Source organism: Dermacentor silvarum, chromosome 8 (assembly GCF_013339745.2).
Source record: "Dermacentor silvarum isolate Dsil-2018 chromosome 8, BIME_Dsil_1.4, whole genome shotgun sequence".
NCBI classification, from domain to species: domain Eukaryota; kingdom Metazoa; phylum Arthropoda; class Arachnida; order Ixodida; family Ixodidae; genus Dermacentor; species Dermacentor silvarum.
The window spans coordinates 112,710,276-112,727,448 of record NC_051161.1 but is presented as its reverse complement, the minus strand read 5'-3'; the positions used below and the strand labels follow the sequence as shown (position 1 = coordinate 112,727,448).

General features: G+C 47.4%; 1 protein-coding gene across 1 annotated transcript; it reads left to right on the top strand.

Moving 5' to 3' along the window:
* The first annotated feature begins 8,668 nt into the window (after positions 1 to 8,668).
* Positions 8,669 to 14,439, top strand: LOC119461620 (elongation of very long chain fatty acids protein AAEL008004). Its single transcript, XM_037722974.2, has 2 exons — positions 8,669 to 8,848; positions 11,858 to 14,439. The coding sequence occupies exon 2, from the start codon at positions 11,906 to 11,908 to the stop codon at positions 12,767 to 12,769; it is 864 nt and encodes a 287-aa protein (XP_037578902.1). The 5' UTR covers positions 8,669 to 8,848; positions 11,858 to 11,905; the 3' UTR covers positions 12,770 to 14,439.
* Positions 14,440 to 17,173: the final 2,734 nt, after the last annotated feature.

The window sequence follows — 17,173 nt, the reverse complement described above, 5'->3', positions numbered from 1 at the left end:
GTTTCGCCTGGGCTTCGGAAGCCCTCACGCTACAATCGGCACGTCGCCGAAGTGCCCTTTCCCAAGCGCGCTCATTCTGGATTGATTTCCATAAAATTGCTTCAAAATCAAATCTGTTTCATTACGTAAGACAATGAATGAATAGCTCATATCCCCTTAAGCAATGGCTCATACCCCCGTAAACGCAGCCTCCCCATTACGACGACAGAAGCGAAGTGAAATTCTACGACGCTGGAATGATGAGCGGCAATGGAACCAACTGTGGAAGACGACGACGACGACGAACGCGGTAACAGTGGCACGAGCGCAAACAGAGGGGTGCCAACGAGCCAGCTGCGCATGAAGACGACGACGCTCGAGCCAATGCTGCTGATGCTAAATTTTGTGCGTACGTGGACGCCACCGAATATGTGCGTCATAACAAGCTTCGCCGCTTGAAAAACATTCTGCACAACCTGTCGGAGGAGATTTATTCACTAGGCGCCAAACAAGTGCCGATGGCGGTAGATCCAAATTAAAGCTCGTTCTTTACGGAAGCCCTGACCCATGTTTTATCACTCGTAGCAGCAAAGCATACCTGCTGTAGTACGTACAAAGAACTGAGATTAGACTATGTGCTGATGCTGTACAGTAATTTGCTGTAAAGAAGAAACTAGATCAGACGGGTAGCATTTCAGAACACAGAACTCAATGCATGCTGGCTCAAGTATACATTTGTGCATCCGGGAAGCAAGGTACAACTTAACACTGTTGTAGAGACGTTTTACTCATGCATGGAATACTGAGGACCCAACACAGTTAATCTGCAAGTTCGTACCATTACAACAGTTTTTTAGAGCTTAAGAAAACTAAGTAGTAGCAGAAGTAAACTGTTCTACTCTACCAACTGGTGCTGAAAAACTCGGAATAATTGTGGCAACTTATTAGGGACCACTACAAGAAGTGCCCATTCGTAGGAGACCAGTTACAGCACACATATAATACACATATACAAATCAAGAATTATGCCTTAACGGCAAGTCTTTATCGCAATTAAAAAAAAAGTTACGTATTTCTTTAAGTATAGGTGGGCCTGTTTTGTTTTTCCAGAATACTACCCAAGATTGGCTATAGACCTGTATTCGTGACCAAAAGATATCGACCTATATTCGTGAGCAAAGCCAGAAAAAGTACCGAGCTAACAGAGTATGACCAGTATGACGTCGCAGCTACAACCGGCGCATGTCGCCATCAATAAGCCGCTTAAAGACCACCGCTGTCAGGTCCTACAAAGAGTGGCTTGCGATTGACGATTCCGCCCAGACGCCGACGGGACGTAGCAAGAAGGTAGCCATCTTAACGCGAAGTGATCCCTGTTCTTAACCCATAAATAAAGCAATGTGAGGACCATAGTAGGGTACAGTATATTGGCTTACGCTAATCATAATGACAAAGGCCCGTCATCTTGGTAGCATTAACAGACAAGTAATCCAGTCGTCTATTCAGTGTAAAGGACGAAATAAATGAGAGCATCGAGTCAATTGAAAGACGGTTTTGCAGTAGTAGTTGAGATAAAGCACAGTCATTCATTAATAAACGACAGGCAGTCCTGACTACTGCTACCAGTATTGCAGCTTATTTGGACCAAACAACCACGCAATTTTTACGTCCGATGGCACTTGACATATAGTACGACACAAATAAACATTCCAGTAATTGACAAGAATCTAAAAAACGCTGCATGATTTGGTTTTCTAAAATTGGCTTTGCCACAAAACAGTGGTGTTAGGCGGTGAAGCATACCAAGAGCATATACTAGGAGCACGACCACCAATAATTGTCGTGGTTAACGTTTAAATGATGAAACGGCTAAAAAATTCAGGCATTACTGACGAAAAATAATGTGCGAAGAATTTTGCTTACCGGGAAACGTGTTATACAAACGTGCGACGAACAAAGAGGCATCAAGCACCATGACGGCGGCAAGCTCAGATCCTACCATTATGGTTGTGAGCCCGATCGGGCCGATCACGATACCGCATGTAGAGCGTCTGACCGAGCTAGGGTTACTCGAATATGGCTCCCGCAGGGAGCCATATAAAGTTACTCTATACCATGTAGTGTAACCCTATAACCCCATATAACCCCATATAGTAACCCCATAGTAACCCCATATAGTAACCCCATATAGTAACCCTATACCATATAGGGTATAGACTGAGCACTCGTAGGGCAGCGCCTGGCGACAAGAGACGAAACGCCACACGAAACACATAGTGTGACACTCAGGCCGCGCCGCAGATGACGAACGCAACCGAACCACCCTCATCGTCTTTCAGTATCGCTGAAGGCTATCGTGTGTGCGCTGGAGAGGGTATAGTGCGAGGGGACCTCGCCTAGCTGCCGAGGTTTGAAAGACACTGAACTAAAATCAGTTGCTTGTTGTGTCTCGGGACGCACGCGTCGCTCGTATCTGCCTCTTCAGCTGCGCTCGCATCCCACCCATAATTGGCGACCCGAAGTAGCAGCAAGTGCTATAGACACGTCACAAGTTGCCTACCTTCCGACACTTCGCGTCGTCGACGTTAAACTTCACCCCCCCCCCCCCCCCTACTATATGGTTTATCTAGTTGCATTCACAGCTCGCTACACGGCGTATCGCGGCAGATCTAATGAAGCAGCAGCCTGCCCCCGTCAACCGCTAGCGAAGTTCGAGATATGCTGCTTTCTCCACCAGCACACAACGCACACGGCACGTTGAAGGCAACACTAACTCGCAGGGTTACAGCCCCTGAAAACCAGCGGCTGCAACAGCTTCTTCGTGAAGCCGACATCGGCGACCACACTCCAAGCCACCTGCTGCGTCATATGCAGCAACAACTGGCCACGACAGCCGGAACAGTCTCGACAGTGTACTGCTCCGAGAAATTTTTCTACAGACAATTCCCCTCGCAGACCACAAGCGCCCGAACGGATCGCTTCTGGAAGCGGTGAACGACACGACCGCCATCAAGTACGGAAACCGCTCACTAGCAGTCACCTGTGAGGCCTGCAGGGAACACTCAGTTGGATTTTCATAGTGGCTGCCGTGAAGTTCGCCATCATCGGGGTGTATTTCCTGCTCCACTTGGGCTTCCTACTCGACGTGCGCAATCAGATATTCCAAGTTACCGTCTCACAGTGCAATGTTAAAGGTAAGCCTTCAAGACATACGCCACTCAGTCGTACGCTATTTGGGCCAGCTGGCACACTTCGCTTTATTTCCACAATGGGCGAATTTCCGGAACTGACACGTCAACCCCAGGTAGGCTCTTCGGTGAAACGCGACGTGTGCCACCATACCGCTACCACTGGGCCACCGGCGCATGCGCAACCACATTCTCCTGGAGACAATGGGCGGCTCTTCAAGCGACCTAACTTGGTGCGACGAAGCGGAGGACGCTTTCCACCAAAGCAAGCTAGGCCCTGGCAAATGCGGCTCTCCTGGCGTACCCACGGCGGGGCATTCCACAATGTGCAATGGTGGAGGCTTTGGACACAGCTATCGGTGCCGTATTTCAACAACTCAGTGACGATGCATCTACTCAGTGACGAAGCCGTCTACTCCACCATACGGCACTTCTGTCATTTCCTGGAAGGTGTCGAGTCTTTTTTTTTATTTTGACTGGCCATAAGCCACTGACCTACGCTCTGTGCTCTCTAAACTTGGTCGGTGACACGCACACGGCAAGTGAACTTCGCCAACTGTCATACATCTCCGAGTTTACGACAGACATCCTCCACGGAAAGGGGAGTGATAATGTCGTGGCTGACGTCCTTTCATGGAGCGCCATAAATACTGTCGACGTACCGAAAGGAATTGAATTTGTTACCCAGGCGTCAGCCCAGAGTAAAGACGAATATAGCTAATGAGCCTGGTGGTGAGAAAAACCGCACTGAAGTTTCAATTCATGCAGCTTCCGGGATCGGGCGACCAGATTTACTGCGAAAACTCTACAGGCAACCCCCGCCCATTCGAGCCCTCCAGCCTACGTCGCCATATTTTACTCTCTGTGCACAAACTATCCCATCCAGTAATCAAAGCTATATACGCAAAAGTTGCTCACCGTGAGGTTCATCTGGCCAGGCATCAATCGAGACATTAGCTTCTGGGCACTATATTGCGTGTCGCGTCAACGCGCCAAAATTCACCGCCTTACAGTGACTCCGTTGGCAGCGTTCCCACCTACCGACGCTTGCTTCGATCACGTACACGTCGATATCGACGGATCGCCACCACCTTGACAAGTATATGCCTACTTGCTGACATGCATTGGCAGGTTCACGCGCTGAGCAAAGGCCATACCTAATGTGGACATCACCACTGACCCTGTCGCCTACGCTTTTCTGCACTACGGGGCTGCTCATTTCGGCATACCATCCGTGTTTTTGACGTACCGTGGCAGGCAGTTAGAATCATCACTTTTTGCCAGCGACTTATCATATCACACGACTTATCGCTGCTTCTCCCATTTGAACAACTGCCTGCCACCGTATTAACAACTGCATGGTGGGGCGTTTCCACCGGCAGCTGAAGACTACGCTCGCTGCAACAAAAGAGTGCAGCTGGATGGGGGGACTTCCACTCGTTCTCTTCAGAATCCAGACCGCTGTAAAGACAGACATCGGTAGCCGTCTGTGTTGACTATCAATCTTCAGACAATGTGGGAGCGCTTTAGAAATTTTCGTCAAGTTGCAAGCAAACTCATTGCTCGTCGTTATGAAGTCACTGCGCGAGCTTTCCCTGGTAAAAGCAGAAGTGTGAATACATTGGAAACAACGGTAACAAATATTTTACACGTCTTGTAACGACAACAGCGCACAACATAATCACTGTGACGTCTGCATCCTGGGTTCTCGTGCTTTAAGACACCGTACCCGAGGCTGCAGACATGCTCGTTGAGTGCACGGTGTCTTCCAAACCGTAGAGTAAATTCGCCCCGCCACGCACCCTTCTGTGCTCTTGCAGAGATGGCTTTGTAGTCCTGGTTTTCAATCTCTCCTACAGCGACTTGCAGCTGCCGGCGGGAACCGTGCTTGTATCCCGTACACACCTTGAGCCATGGTCCGTCCTTGCGACGATACAGCAAGTCAGCTCTCTGAAGCCTGCTGCTTCTGACATGAACTGGAATGACTTTCACTTTGATCCCAACCGAATGAGCCAACAGAAGTCGCACATTCAGGCCTTGTATACTGCTTAAGTTCTACGGCTGCGTGGCCGTCTCGCCCGCCCAGCTTGGTTCCACCGATTTCCTCAGACGCAAAATCATCACTGTGTAGCCAGACACCAGTTCGTCATAATCCACGGCGTGTCTTCACTTCTGAGCATGCCGAAATACCCACTCAGGTTGACGACATGCTTCAACGCGGCGTTATATCCCGTTTCTTTAATCCACGGTCGATCACTGCGGTCACCGTAAAGAAAAAGGACGGAACCACGCGATAATGTGTCGACCTGAGGCGTCCAAATGATGTAACAAAGTCAGATGCATATCCACTCCCCCGCCTCCATGATGCGTTGGATCGCTATCACGGGGCCTAGGTTTTCACAACATCGGATCTTCTTTCCGGATATCGGCAAGTCAAACTCGTTCAGAAGAGGCCGAAGAAACTGCTTTTATGTAGCGCCCGACGGGCTGTACCATGCAGCTTAACCGTCTTTCTTCCGGAGCTTGCAATGTACCAGCCACCTTCAAGGACTCATGCTCCGCGTTCTCGATCGGTTAAGATTGTCCATGGCTTTGTCTATACTCTCCAACATTTTCAGAACTACAACAACGATTGGAACCAGTCTTAAAAATTAAATTATGGGGTTTTACGTGCCAAAACCAGTTCTGATTATGAGGCACGCCGTAGTGGGGGACTCCGGAAATTTAGACCACCTGGGGTTCTTTAACGTGCACCTAAATCTAAGTACACGGGTGTTTTCGCATTTCGCCCCCACCGAAATGCGGCCGCCGTGGCCGGGATTCGATCCCGCGACCTCGTGCTCAGCATCCCAACACCATAGCCACTGAGCAACCACGGCGGGTGGAACTAGTCTTAGGTGCTCTCCAGGACGCTTGCCTTCGAATCAAGCCCACCAAGCGCTTCTTCGATTTTTCTGCAATGACTCACTTGGGTCACGTCGTCAGATCAAAAATCAAAACCCCTGATGGCTGAACGCGAAGCTTTCGCCCATGCAAGCTGAATCAAAGCCTAAAGCCAACGACCACGCAACGAGGACAAGAAATGCTGAGCGACCCGATGGCGATGCGTATGTGATTTGAGTGCTTGTTTAGGATTGTATTTTTTGAACGTTCAAGTTGAATGAAGACACATTTCGTTAAGTTGCATAGCCTGTATTTTAGATCACCTCGCCGTTGTTTACACGCACACACTCACACTTTCACGGACTGCATGCCGTTGCCGATAGACGGGATCGGCCTTACGGGCACGATCGCGCTCGCGCTTACGTTCATATACGGCAGCCTCTTCTGCCGTGCGCTGCACCAGCGGCCTACCCATGGTGACGGCCGGGAATGCATTGCGTGACGCGCGTAGTGCAGTGCAGATATATACAGTTCGTCTGGGTAGCGTGGCGTTGCAGTTCCCATTGTTCTTATCGGTACAACTGCGAATATAACCAGTAGTGTTCTACGATACGTATCTCATGCGCCGTTGTTCTATTGTGAGCGCAGATGCGCAGCCGTTGTTCTATTGTGTGCGCAGATGAGCAGATAGTTCCATTGTGCAAGTTGGCTTTCCTGCAGTGCGTTTTCGGCGCTCACGGACGAATCAGTGAGACCTAGAAAGCTTCGCTTTAAAAGGCGTGAGCCCTGAGTCATCCAAGCTAGCATACCTCCTCCCACTATAGCCAAACAGCTAAAAAGCTTCCTCATGTTTACGTCGTATTTCAACGGCTTTGTCCCCGACTTGTGCATGAAGCTATCTTCGAAGTAACTTTCCTAACTGCGAAGTTGCTAAAATGTCGCCAGTTGTTCTGTCACGGACCTAAAAGAAGTCTACAGTCGCTAAACTGAAAAATTTGTCGCTAGACAGACAAGAAAGGCACAAAATCTATAGACAAAATTTCTGACATGGCAACACTGCTAAGAAATGAATATCTGTGGCTCATATGAAGATAGGATGATGAAGTCCAGAAGGAAGAGAGCTAGGTTAATTGATAAAATGGCGACTAGATAAAGAAATATTTTGGCTTTGTTGAAGGACGCGCTGCTACATATGTATATATAGCAGCGCGCACTTCAAACAAGCCCAAAATATCTCTTTATCTATATATATATATATATATATATATATATATATATATATATCAATGAAGCTAAGAAACATAGACACCCAGGACAACATAGGGGTACTTACTTGTACTTATTCATTTAATCAAAGCAATGATAAATTAATGAAAATGAAAGTGGATGAAAACACAACTTGCCGCAAGTGTGGAACGATCCCACGTCTTCGCATTACGCGTGCGATGCTCTTACCAATTGAGCTACCGCGGCGCCGTTTTTCCATCCACTTCCCATCCACATCTACAGCTCTAGTAGTAAAAACCTAAATACCCCAGAAAGTAATTCCTCTATACAAGTAATTGTACAAGTAATTTCCCCTATGTTGTCCTCGGTGTCTATGTTTGTTGGCTTCTTTGACAAGATTAACAAAAATCGGGACCCTCGCTTCCCTCTGTTCTCGTTCAGAATAATATAGTTCGGAAAGAAGGAGAACACTCCCGAAAAAAAGCCTGGATCTCTCCAGTTCAATCCCATTTAACCCACCCTACCTACCACCTGGCCAAACCTAATTGGGCTGCATGTCAGAGGTGATATTAAAAAAATGTATTTTCGAACTAAAAAAACAATCCAAAATGACATACTGCACTCGGTGCCCCCATTATTTCACGCAGTGTTTAATTTGCCGCCAGATACGTCCAATCTCAGCCATCTCTGCAAGACCGCTGAAAGGAACAGCGCGCTCTTCTTTGGCGGCACGGCCGCCTACCTACCAAGAGCATAGCCGTGCGCCCTCCCTCTCTGTGCCGGGCAAACGTTTACATTCGTGGTTACGCAAAAAGTTGCACACAGCTCCACGGCGCGCGCGCGCGCCGACGACACCTGATAGGCATAACGGTCGCGGCCGAGCTTTCAAAGCGGGGCGTCCTGCAGGGCGTTCTTTCTCGGACACGGTCAAGGTGAACGGGACGCCGTGCCGCTCACGCACGCGCACGACAGTCCCGCCTTCTCGATGGAACATAATGGCGGCGTTGCGACTCCGAGAAAGGTTCACGGAGCAGAGCGAGCTTGTCACATTTTTCCGCCAAAGCGCTACTCACAAGCCAGATGCCAAATATAAGCAAAGGAAAAAAAAAACATAACGAAAGAACAATAAAAGCGCGGAAAGCACATCCCGCTCTAATGGAGTGAGTGACGGCGCTCGCTTATCCCCCCCCCCCTTTTTTTTTTTTCAGTAGAGGAACTCGCGGAGGGGTAGTGGTCACCAGAACAATGGTCACTCCTTTAAACCCCGCTCTACCCAGCTTACCGGAGTTCGCGGTGCTTGCTACTCCATTAATTACGGGCTAGCTCCGGGAAAAAACGGACGAAGTGCGAGAATCCGCAGATAGGGGTCCCGCCATAAAACCGTTTCCTTCCATTCCTCCTTCAATGGAGACTTTTACCCCCACGTCGACGGTCCTTCCGTTCGCGAAAAAGCCCGGAGGAGCGTCAGGGTTCGTTCGAACGTGGACGCGCACCAACCGCAGAGCTGGGAACTGAGTGGGACTCCGAGTTTCGACACGTCAACATTCTCCGGCAGTTTGAGCGTTATATAGGTAGGTGGATTAATCGATGCGACGTGTTTTCTATAGAGTTTTTTTTTTTTCTTCTTACGAGAACCTATTTGCCAATCGGCAATTTGCGAGGCTGCGTCCCAAAGCAAGAGTTTTGTGACACTTTCTTGTGTTCGGCGATACCTTGCGTCGAAATTAACGTTTTTTACGTGCGTTCGTTGTACATGTTCAGGTGTGGTTGCTTCGGAGCTGTAAGTTACTACTCACTTGAAGTATTCGCTTATTGTGGTGTATATATATATACATATATATATATATATATATATATATATATATATATATATATATATAGATATATATATATTGTAACGATGTTGAGGAACACAGGTTAACAAAACAACGATATTTATTAAGGGCGATCCTGTGCCCACGACTAAAAGTCACTGCGGTCGTGAAGAATGCCCGGCAGTCGCGTTCTAAAACTGGCGTCCAACCGTCTTCCTCTTTTTTCTCGAGTCCTGCCTCGTGCGCGTGGCGCATGCGAGCCGGGTTCAAACGGGTGCTCGTGCCACGAAGATCGCTGCCTGTTGTTGCTGAACAACACCACGGTACGGCCTGCACAATGTCCAATACGAAGGGTGCGCAACTTAAATGTGGCCAAGTTGTCACGGCAATGTGTATATATATATATATATATATATATATATATATGTGTGTGTGTGTGTGTGTGTGTGTGTGCGTGTGCGTGTGCGTGTGTGTGTGTGTGTGTGTGTGTGTGTGTGTGTGTGTGTGTGTGTGTGTGTGTGTGTATGAAGGTCGCATGTGCACAGAATGCTTGCACCAGCAAACGGGTTTGTACAACCCTTGTACGCTGACCGATAAAGTAGTGTCGGTAAGCAGACCTCTGTTCTGCGTAAAATAAGAAATAGCGAATAAATTTGCACAGAAAACCTGAAAAAATAATGTCAAGTCGCAGGTATCCCGGCACACCAACTTGTTAAAGGAATGACCACTTATAGTCGCTTGATTCTTAGATTTACTTTATTTTCGCTGATTTATCGATTCGGCATGTGCCGGTGTGTGCGTGCCTGCTCTTCTTGGCCCACCCTCTAGAAGTGCCATTGTCACACCAGAAGTACAGAATGCTTACAGGTAGCGAAATGTGCACCGTACTTCCATGTGCATAATACACCTGCCATCGTCATTCATTACCTCGGCAAGCTTTATACGTCGCCTGCGTCCTCCTGCACATTTGAGCATGGCTTATGAGCGGTGTAGTTGCAGAAACATAAAAAACGGCATGATATTAAGCTTACGGCCTTTGTGGTGGATAAACATACGCACTACGTGAGGTTGCAAGCTGCATATGATGAAAGTACAGGATTTTAATTAACCACGTCACTAGAGCTTCGCTTCAAACAAATTCCAACACGTGTGTTGTACCTGCACAACTTTATTATCTATTCTAACAATGCAACAGTACCCACGAAGAGGGCCATATTTATGAGGAGGCTTCTGCCTGCTCATGGGAAAGTCTTTCGTTGCTGTACTTCCGGCAAATGCAACGTGCCGGAAAGATTGATAACCCATTGAAGCATATATGCAAAACGTCGGAACTCCACATGGGTTGCATCCGGAAACACGTGGTGCAGAGGCCATGGCATGCCATTCTGCGAGCCATGCAGTGAAACGCATCGTGCAGGCAAGCAGCACGCCTTACACGATTAAACTCGGAGAAGCACGGATTGGCCGCAGGCAGTAACGATTAAATGAACGTTACATTCTGTATTGACCAGCCATAATAGATTAAGTTGCTAAATGCATTTGGATACCGGGTACGAGGTCGTGGATTCAATTCCCTGCGGCGGAGGCCGCATTCCGATGGTGGCGGAATGCAAAGGCACTGGCGTACTTATATTTTGGCGCACGTTAAAAAAAAAGCTAGGTGGTGAATAATAATCAACAGTCTTCCACTACAGATTTTCTCACAGCGTCAATCAATCAATCGATCAATCAAGTTTACTGCAAAGAAATACTTCATGTGCCGCGACAGGGACCAGAGTCCACCGTGTTCAATGCCCAATTGACACTGATAGCGCTGAAACATGAAAAAGAAACTACATTTGCTTCTTACGTAATTATTTCAAATGTCAGCAAGGCCAACTTTCCGAGGTTGGTAGCCTTTCAGGAACGGAATCACATTATATCATCATATAATCATTGTTGCAACGACAAGTAGCAGTGCGTATACGCATGTGCGATGGTGACTGCCATTGCGCAAGCGGCTGGCTCGTAACGTTTCCGCCACTTCGCAACTTGATATATACAAATCTATTGAAAGGCATGGTTTTTGTGTGTGTCTTTTAGCGGGTTGAACAATAGCATTTCGAGTTGGGCCCGGTGAATGACCTGTTGAATGGTCGCTCATTACCCACTCATGGCAGCTCATACCTAGGCCCTTTGGTTTTATATTCTAAAAAAAAGAAAACACTTCAGCGCAGGTTCTGTGACCGGTAATGGAACAGATGCATTCTGGCACATTGTAACATGGTAAATTTTTAAGGTAATTAGCATTGTGTTATGCCGAGCGAGTTAACCCATGTACACTGTTTTTTCCACTATAACGCCAAACACGCATGACCGAAAGGCGGACTGAAGCGGTTTTCTTCGCAATTTAAATTGTCTAAAATTATGCTGGCAAAACCAGCTTTCGTGGTGAATATTTATGGTGAGCAACTCCGGCAAGTTTCTATGGCAATATTTCGATAATGCTTTCTCTGTATCGTTTACCAACGGTATATTTCCCGTTTTCGTTTCGCATGGTTTTTCTCATGGCCACCGTTCTTTTTTTTTTTTTTACTTCGCGCTTATATTCATCTGCGGAAGCCTCAGTTGTTCTAGCGTTCTTTTATCGGTCGCATATTTTTTACTTTGTAATTTACTTGTGACCGAGATTTAACAGCGTCGTAATGCTGCTCGTCGTTAAATGCATTCTGAGGACTTTCGGTATACGGTGCCAATAAGCGCCCTCTCATTTTCTGACTCCCGCAGATACCCTCCCGAGCTCCAACCGGCCCCGACGAAGCCCAGCGTGCCGCCATGAAGTTCAGCCTAAACCCAGTCACGCTGTCGCACCAGATCCGTCAGATGGGCGACCCCAGGACGCGAGACTACCCGCTCGTCCTGGAGCCCCTGTTCGTCGTGACGCTCCTGGCCGCCTACCTCTACTTCGTTAAGGTGGCCGGCCCGCGCTGGATGAAGAATCGGGAGCCGTTCCGCATACTCAACATCGTGCGCGTCTACAACTTGGCGTTGGTGCTCATCAACCTGCGGTTCCTCTACGTGGTACTTCAGTTCACCTACCTGCCCGGCGGCCAGTACAACCTCTGGTGCCAGGGCATCACCGGTCAAATGACCGACGACATGCGCGAGTACTACCGCACGGGCTACGTGTACACGGTGTCCCGCTACATGGACCTCCTGGACACCGTCTTCTTCGTGCTGCGCAAGAAGTTCACCCACGTGACCCACCTGCACGTGATCCACCACACCATCGTGGTCGGCAACGTCTGGTTCTACACGCTGTTCGCGCCCGAGGGCCAGGTCGCGCTGGGGATGTGTCTGAACGTCTTCGTCCACGTCGTCATGTACTCGTACTACTTCCTGGCCACGCTGGGGCCCGGCGTGCGGAAGTACCTCTGGTGGAAGAAGTACCTGACCACCATGCAGATCGTGCAGTTCGTCATCATAATCGTTCACATGTCCATTCCGCTGTTCGTGGAGTGCGGCTTTCCGAAGAAGCTCATCATCATGGGAAACCTGCAGACGTTCCTGATACTCTGTTTGTTCATCAACTTCTACATCAAGACTTACCTCGCCAGGCCCAGTCACCCCGCTCGGCAGGACCTTGATGGCGTGAAGGACGCCGTGGGCGAACCACTAAGAAATGGGAAGAGCGACTAAAGGCCGCATGCTTGGGCCGGATGACCTCAAACCCCTTGAACCTTTACAATTACCTTTGAAAGCTGCTGCCAAGAGCTTCGAAGACGTGCCTGTGGTGTAGATCGCATCATCAGATCGCATTTCCGGAGTGCTGAGAGGTACCTTAAGAAGCACTGACTGTTCGGTAGTCTTGAACTCGTATTCACGCATGATGCTGACTACAAACACGAAACAGACAGCACTCGCAATTAGGTAGCTCTGGCTTGTTCGTATAACGTGTTACCCTTCAAGGAATACATGGTCGGTGAAGGCACGGATAACAGCCACAACACTGGTAGCGACACCTTGTGCTGGATTGTCGTACGACAACGCGGTAGAAACGTTTCTTTGCCGCATGAGTACTTCCCGTCGAAGCAAAAAGAACTGCATGTGGACGAAGACATCGCTGGTGGCGCTTTACACCAACAGCTGAGTAGTATGTGCGTAGTTACTCGCTAAAACCTTTGTGTCCTCTCTGGTTCTGCACATGCACTGCTCGATGGAAACTGAGTGACAAGGTGGCGCCGCTAGCACGGCTGCTCACGCCTACGTCCCTATTTTTAACCGATATTCTGTGTAATGCCATGCTAATGCGCGTGATGATCATTTTTAAATTTTACGGAATTTTCAGATTGGCTGTGACAGGTGGCATAATTCTTGTTGAAATGAAACATCCGAATCGGCGGACATTACTAGCGCAACAAATGGCAGCACATAATAAACTAATTAACTTCCTAACTAATTACCTTACGGCACGTATTGCTATTGACAAATTGTAGCCGGTGAGCTTGGAGGACCTATCCACTTGAAATAAATTTCCAGGATGACACCAGTTTCGAGATATTAATTTCCAAAGTTGGGGACGAAATACACAGGCGTTCCAGCTACTTTTGTGTTTCAATGCATAAAAGATCGTTTTGTTAAAAGAGTTAAGTGGAAAAGTGCACTTTTACTGTGAATTTGATGGCGCATATCTCCCCACTGTTGTCATTCTGGAAATTCATTCCAAGCACATATGCCTTGCAAACTCAATTCGTGAATTACAATATGTTCCGGAAAGTAATTAATGAAGAACTACATATGTACATATATATATTTGCTTTTCCTTGAAGAGCCCACAAACTTCCCTCAGACAGAGCATATGACATGACGCTACTTTTAGATGTTTTGAACTCGCAGAGAAAATTATCTAACTGCAATAAACCAATTTCAGCAATAGAATTCAGGTAGTAAGAGGTTAACCCTCTGTGAGACAGGCACAATAACCTCGGTGCAGACGACCTTACGTATTTCTTGATCAAGCCTCCAGATAACTCAACCAAAGTGGTACGTTTTGCAGTTTCCAGCTTGACCTCTACTTTCATGGCAACTTCATTACGGCTGTGGCAAAGTACAGGTAAAGGTGCTCCCTCTTTTCCGCTAACGCATGTTAACTAATGTTAAGAGATGTTTAACATTCTTGGCATATGTCCCTCCCGAGATCATCCACCATCGTGCAAGGAAAAAGTGCGTTGCTCGGATGAAAAAAAAAATAACTTGTGATAGAAGGATAGGAATGGAGAGCAAGGGCTGTGTGTTTTCTACGCGCCACTAAATAACGCAGCGACATACAAAAAGCATATGTCATTGGTCGTGTATAAAGTGTTATTACCTTGGTGCTTATTTGTCTGTCTTCGCTTCTTTTCGATTTTTATTGCCTCTTTAATTAAGTGATGAAAGTTATTCATGCCACTGACGAACACGCAGATTTTGGGGCATGCCAAAGCAAAAACAAAATTGTTTTATCTGCCTGCGCCAACGCACTTCAGCGACAGTTTGGGCACAGATGAAGATAACGAAAGATAAAAAAGAACAACGAAGCGTACCATATGTTATCAGCCCAGACCCCTCGTGATGTCGTGATCCCTCGTTGTTCATTGTCAAAACACCAAGATATCGTATTTGACGCTAACGGTAACCGAAAGACCACGTAGTGTGTAATATTTTCCTGCGAAAAAAAAATCTGAAGGGTAAGTAACTTCAAACGGTAATATTGTAATGCATCTACTGAACGGAGTCGGGTAGGTAATCACTCCTTTCAAGCCTGTACTGAGTGGCCAACTGGTCCGAAGCCCGAGCTAGCCTCTAGCTTCGAAACCTCTTCGCGCCCGACGGTGATCCGAAAGCCTGAAACAACTGTTGTTAAAGTTAAGCACCTTCAGGTCACATGTATTTCTTCATTTCAGCGAGCTCTACGCGCACCCTATAATATTTCCCCGTTGTTTTACAACTCGAACTATACCAGCTTAACATTTGGTGAAGTCACCCTTGTCTGATTGCTCCCGTACGTTTCATTCTTTAAATTTTTGTTTCGAGGGTTCCCTGAACGGCATTTATGCCCTCTGTGGAACGCGTATGGCTGTTTGAATAAGGCCGGCCGGTGCCGGTTTGTGCACTAGCCGGGCGTAGTTCCGAGTCTACAAACCATTTGGGCAAAACGAGCCTCGCAACTAAAGCTTTATTACACGAAAAAAAAAAGACGTATTCCAATTGAGACCATATGCCTGGGGGCCAGAACCAAATAAGAAGGAACCCCACCTCAAGCATGGGAAGCAATAATGCTCCGGAACCAGAGCCTGGAGGTTCAACTTCGGGCCATCGAAAGAGCCGAGGAGGTGGCTGTCAGGCATCGCCTGGTAGCCACCCCTCAATAAGCCAAATTGACGAAAGGAAGTTGTTTCTTCCTCCTCCTCAACCACTCCGCAGGGGTAAGTGTCGACAAGAGAAAAAAAATACAAGGGAAATTGAATAAACACAGCGACAATAAAGCGTAAGATCACTTGTGCGAGCTCCTAGGAAATATTACTGTATTGTAATATTATTACACCTCACTGCGAAATCACTGAGGGCAGATTGAGGCGCAATTCACATGCTTCTCGAATAAAAAAAAGCTTCCATCAGTTCTCTATCAAAGTACGATTATGCTTATGGAAAACAGCTATCATATCAAACGCCGACGCACATTTGTAAAGCTTGCATGGGACATCATGATAATACCCATAATTTGTGCGTAATTTGTTACTATAGTTCCTCAGCATCTTACATTTAAGCGAGTCTGATCAGCGTAAACGATCCCGCCAGACGTGGTAACCTGGCCCAGAAGAGGCCGCTTACAATCGCACATATTTCTTAACATGCTTAACATGCCACCCGCCGGGGTGGCTCAGTCAGCTAAGGCGTTGCGCTGCTGAGCACGAGATCGCGGGATCGAATCCCGGCCGCGGCAGCCGCATCTCGATGGAGGCGAAATGCAAAAACGCCCGTGTGCTTGCGTTGTAGTGCACGTTAAAGAACCCCAGTTGGTCAAAATTAATCCGGAGCCCTCCACTATACGGCGTGCCTCATAATCAAAACTGGTTTTGGCACGTAAGACCCCAGAAAGAAGATTTCTTAACATGCTGAATGGAGCATTCGTGATTCTAAGCGGACCAATGAAATAGGTTGACTGAGCATCCTTTGCAATGGCACGTTTTTGAGTGGAATGCAGCGCCATGGCACCACCTGCATGCTATTTCAGAATTCCAAACATGCGGCCACATGCTGTGCCAGTCGTCGGCTTCGTCATTGGCTCAGACGCCGCCGTTATCGATGGTATCGGTCACAAAGGAAGAATGGCACACTAAATTGATTGTTACAAAATAAGGCCCCGGATTGTTTCCCGGCGTCTCCATACAAAGCACGTGCCTAGCCAAAGATTTGAAGATGAGCTTAAATGTAGTGTAAAGCGCTACATGCGGCCATTCATTGAACTCGGAGTTTGTGTGGCTAAAGGTACTGCGTCAATACTGGGCTAAAGTCAGCAAAATAACGCCCACTGTGTCGCATATTCTAGCGTGTGATCGTACGAAACCGCCCTGCGTACGCTTGTGCGAATGATTTGATTTGACTTATTCGGTGATATTGGGAAATCTTCACAACTTTTGTAGGTGGCTCTTCTACAACATTTTCTTGTCACTTGACCGTAACATGACGGCATGAAATCAGAAAATAAAACGCACACACATTACAACAACTATTTAGCGTTGACTCGCATGAATCGCTTGCATCTATTACCAATGTATAGTGGACGCGAGAAGGCACTACGTACAATGAGCGGAAAGACTACAAGCGATTCAAAAAGGAAAAAGGAAACACTGAACTATTAAACGAACGCTTTTCCACATGGAAATACTCACAAGGGTATATATATATATATATATATATATATATATATATATATATATATATATTTACAACACTGCCCATCTCTTGCGAGATCACAGAAGGCGGGGCACAGAATCACAATAAATAAAATCGCCATACATAAAACAAGTACTCTGCGTAGGCATTAGCATTACTGGCCAGGTA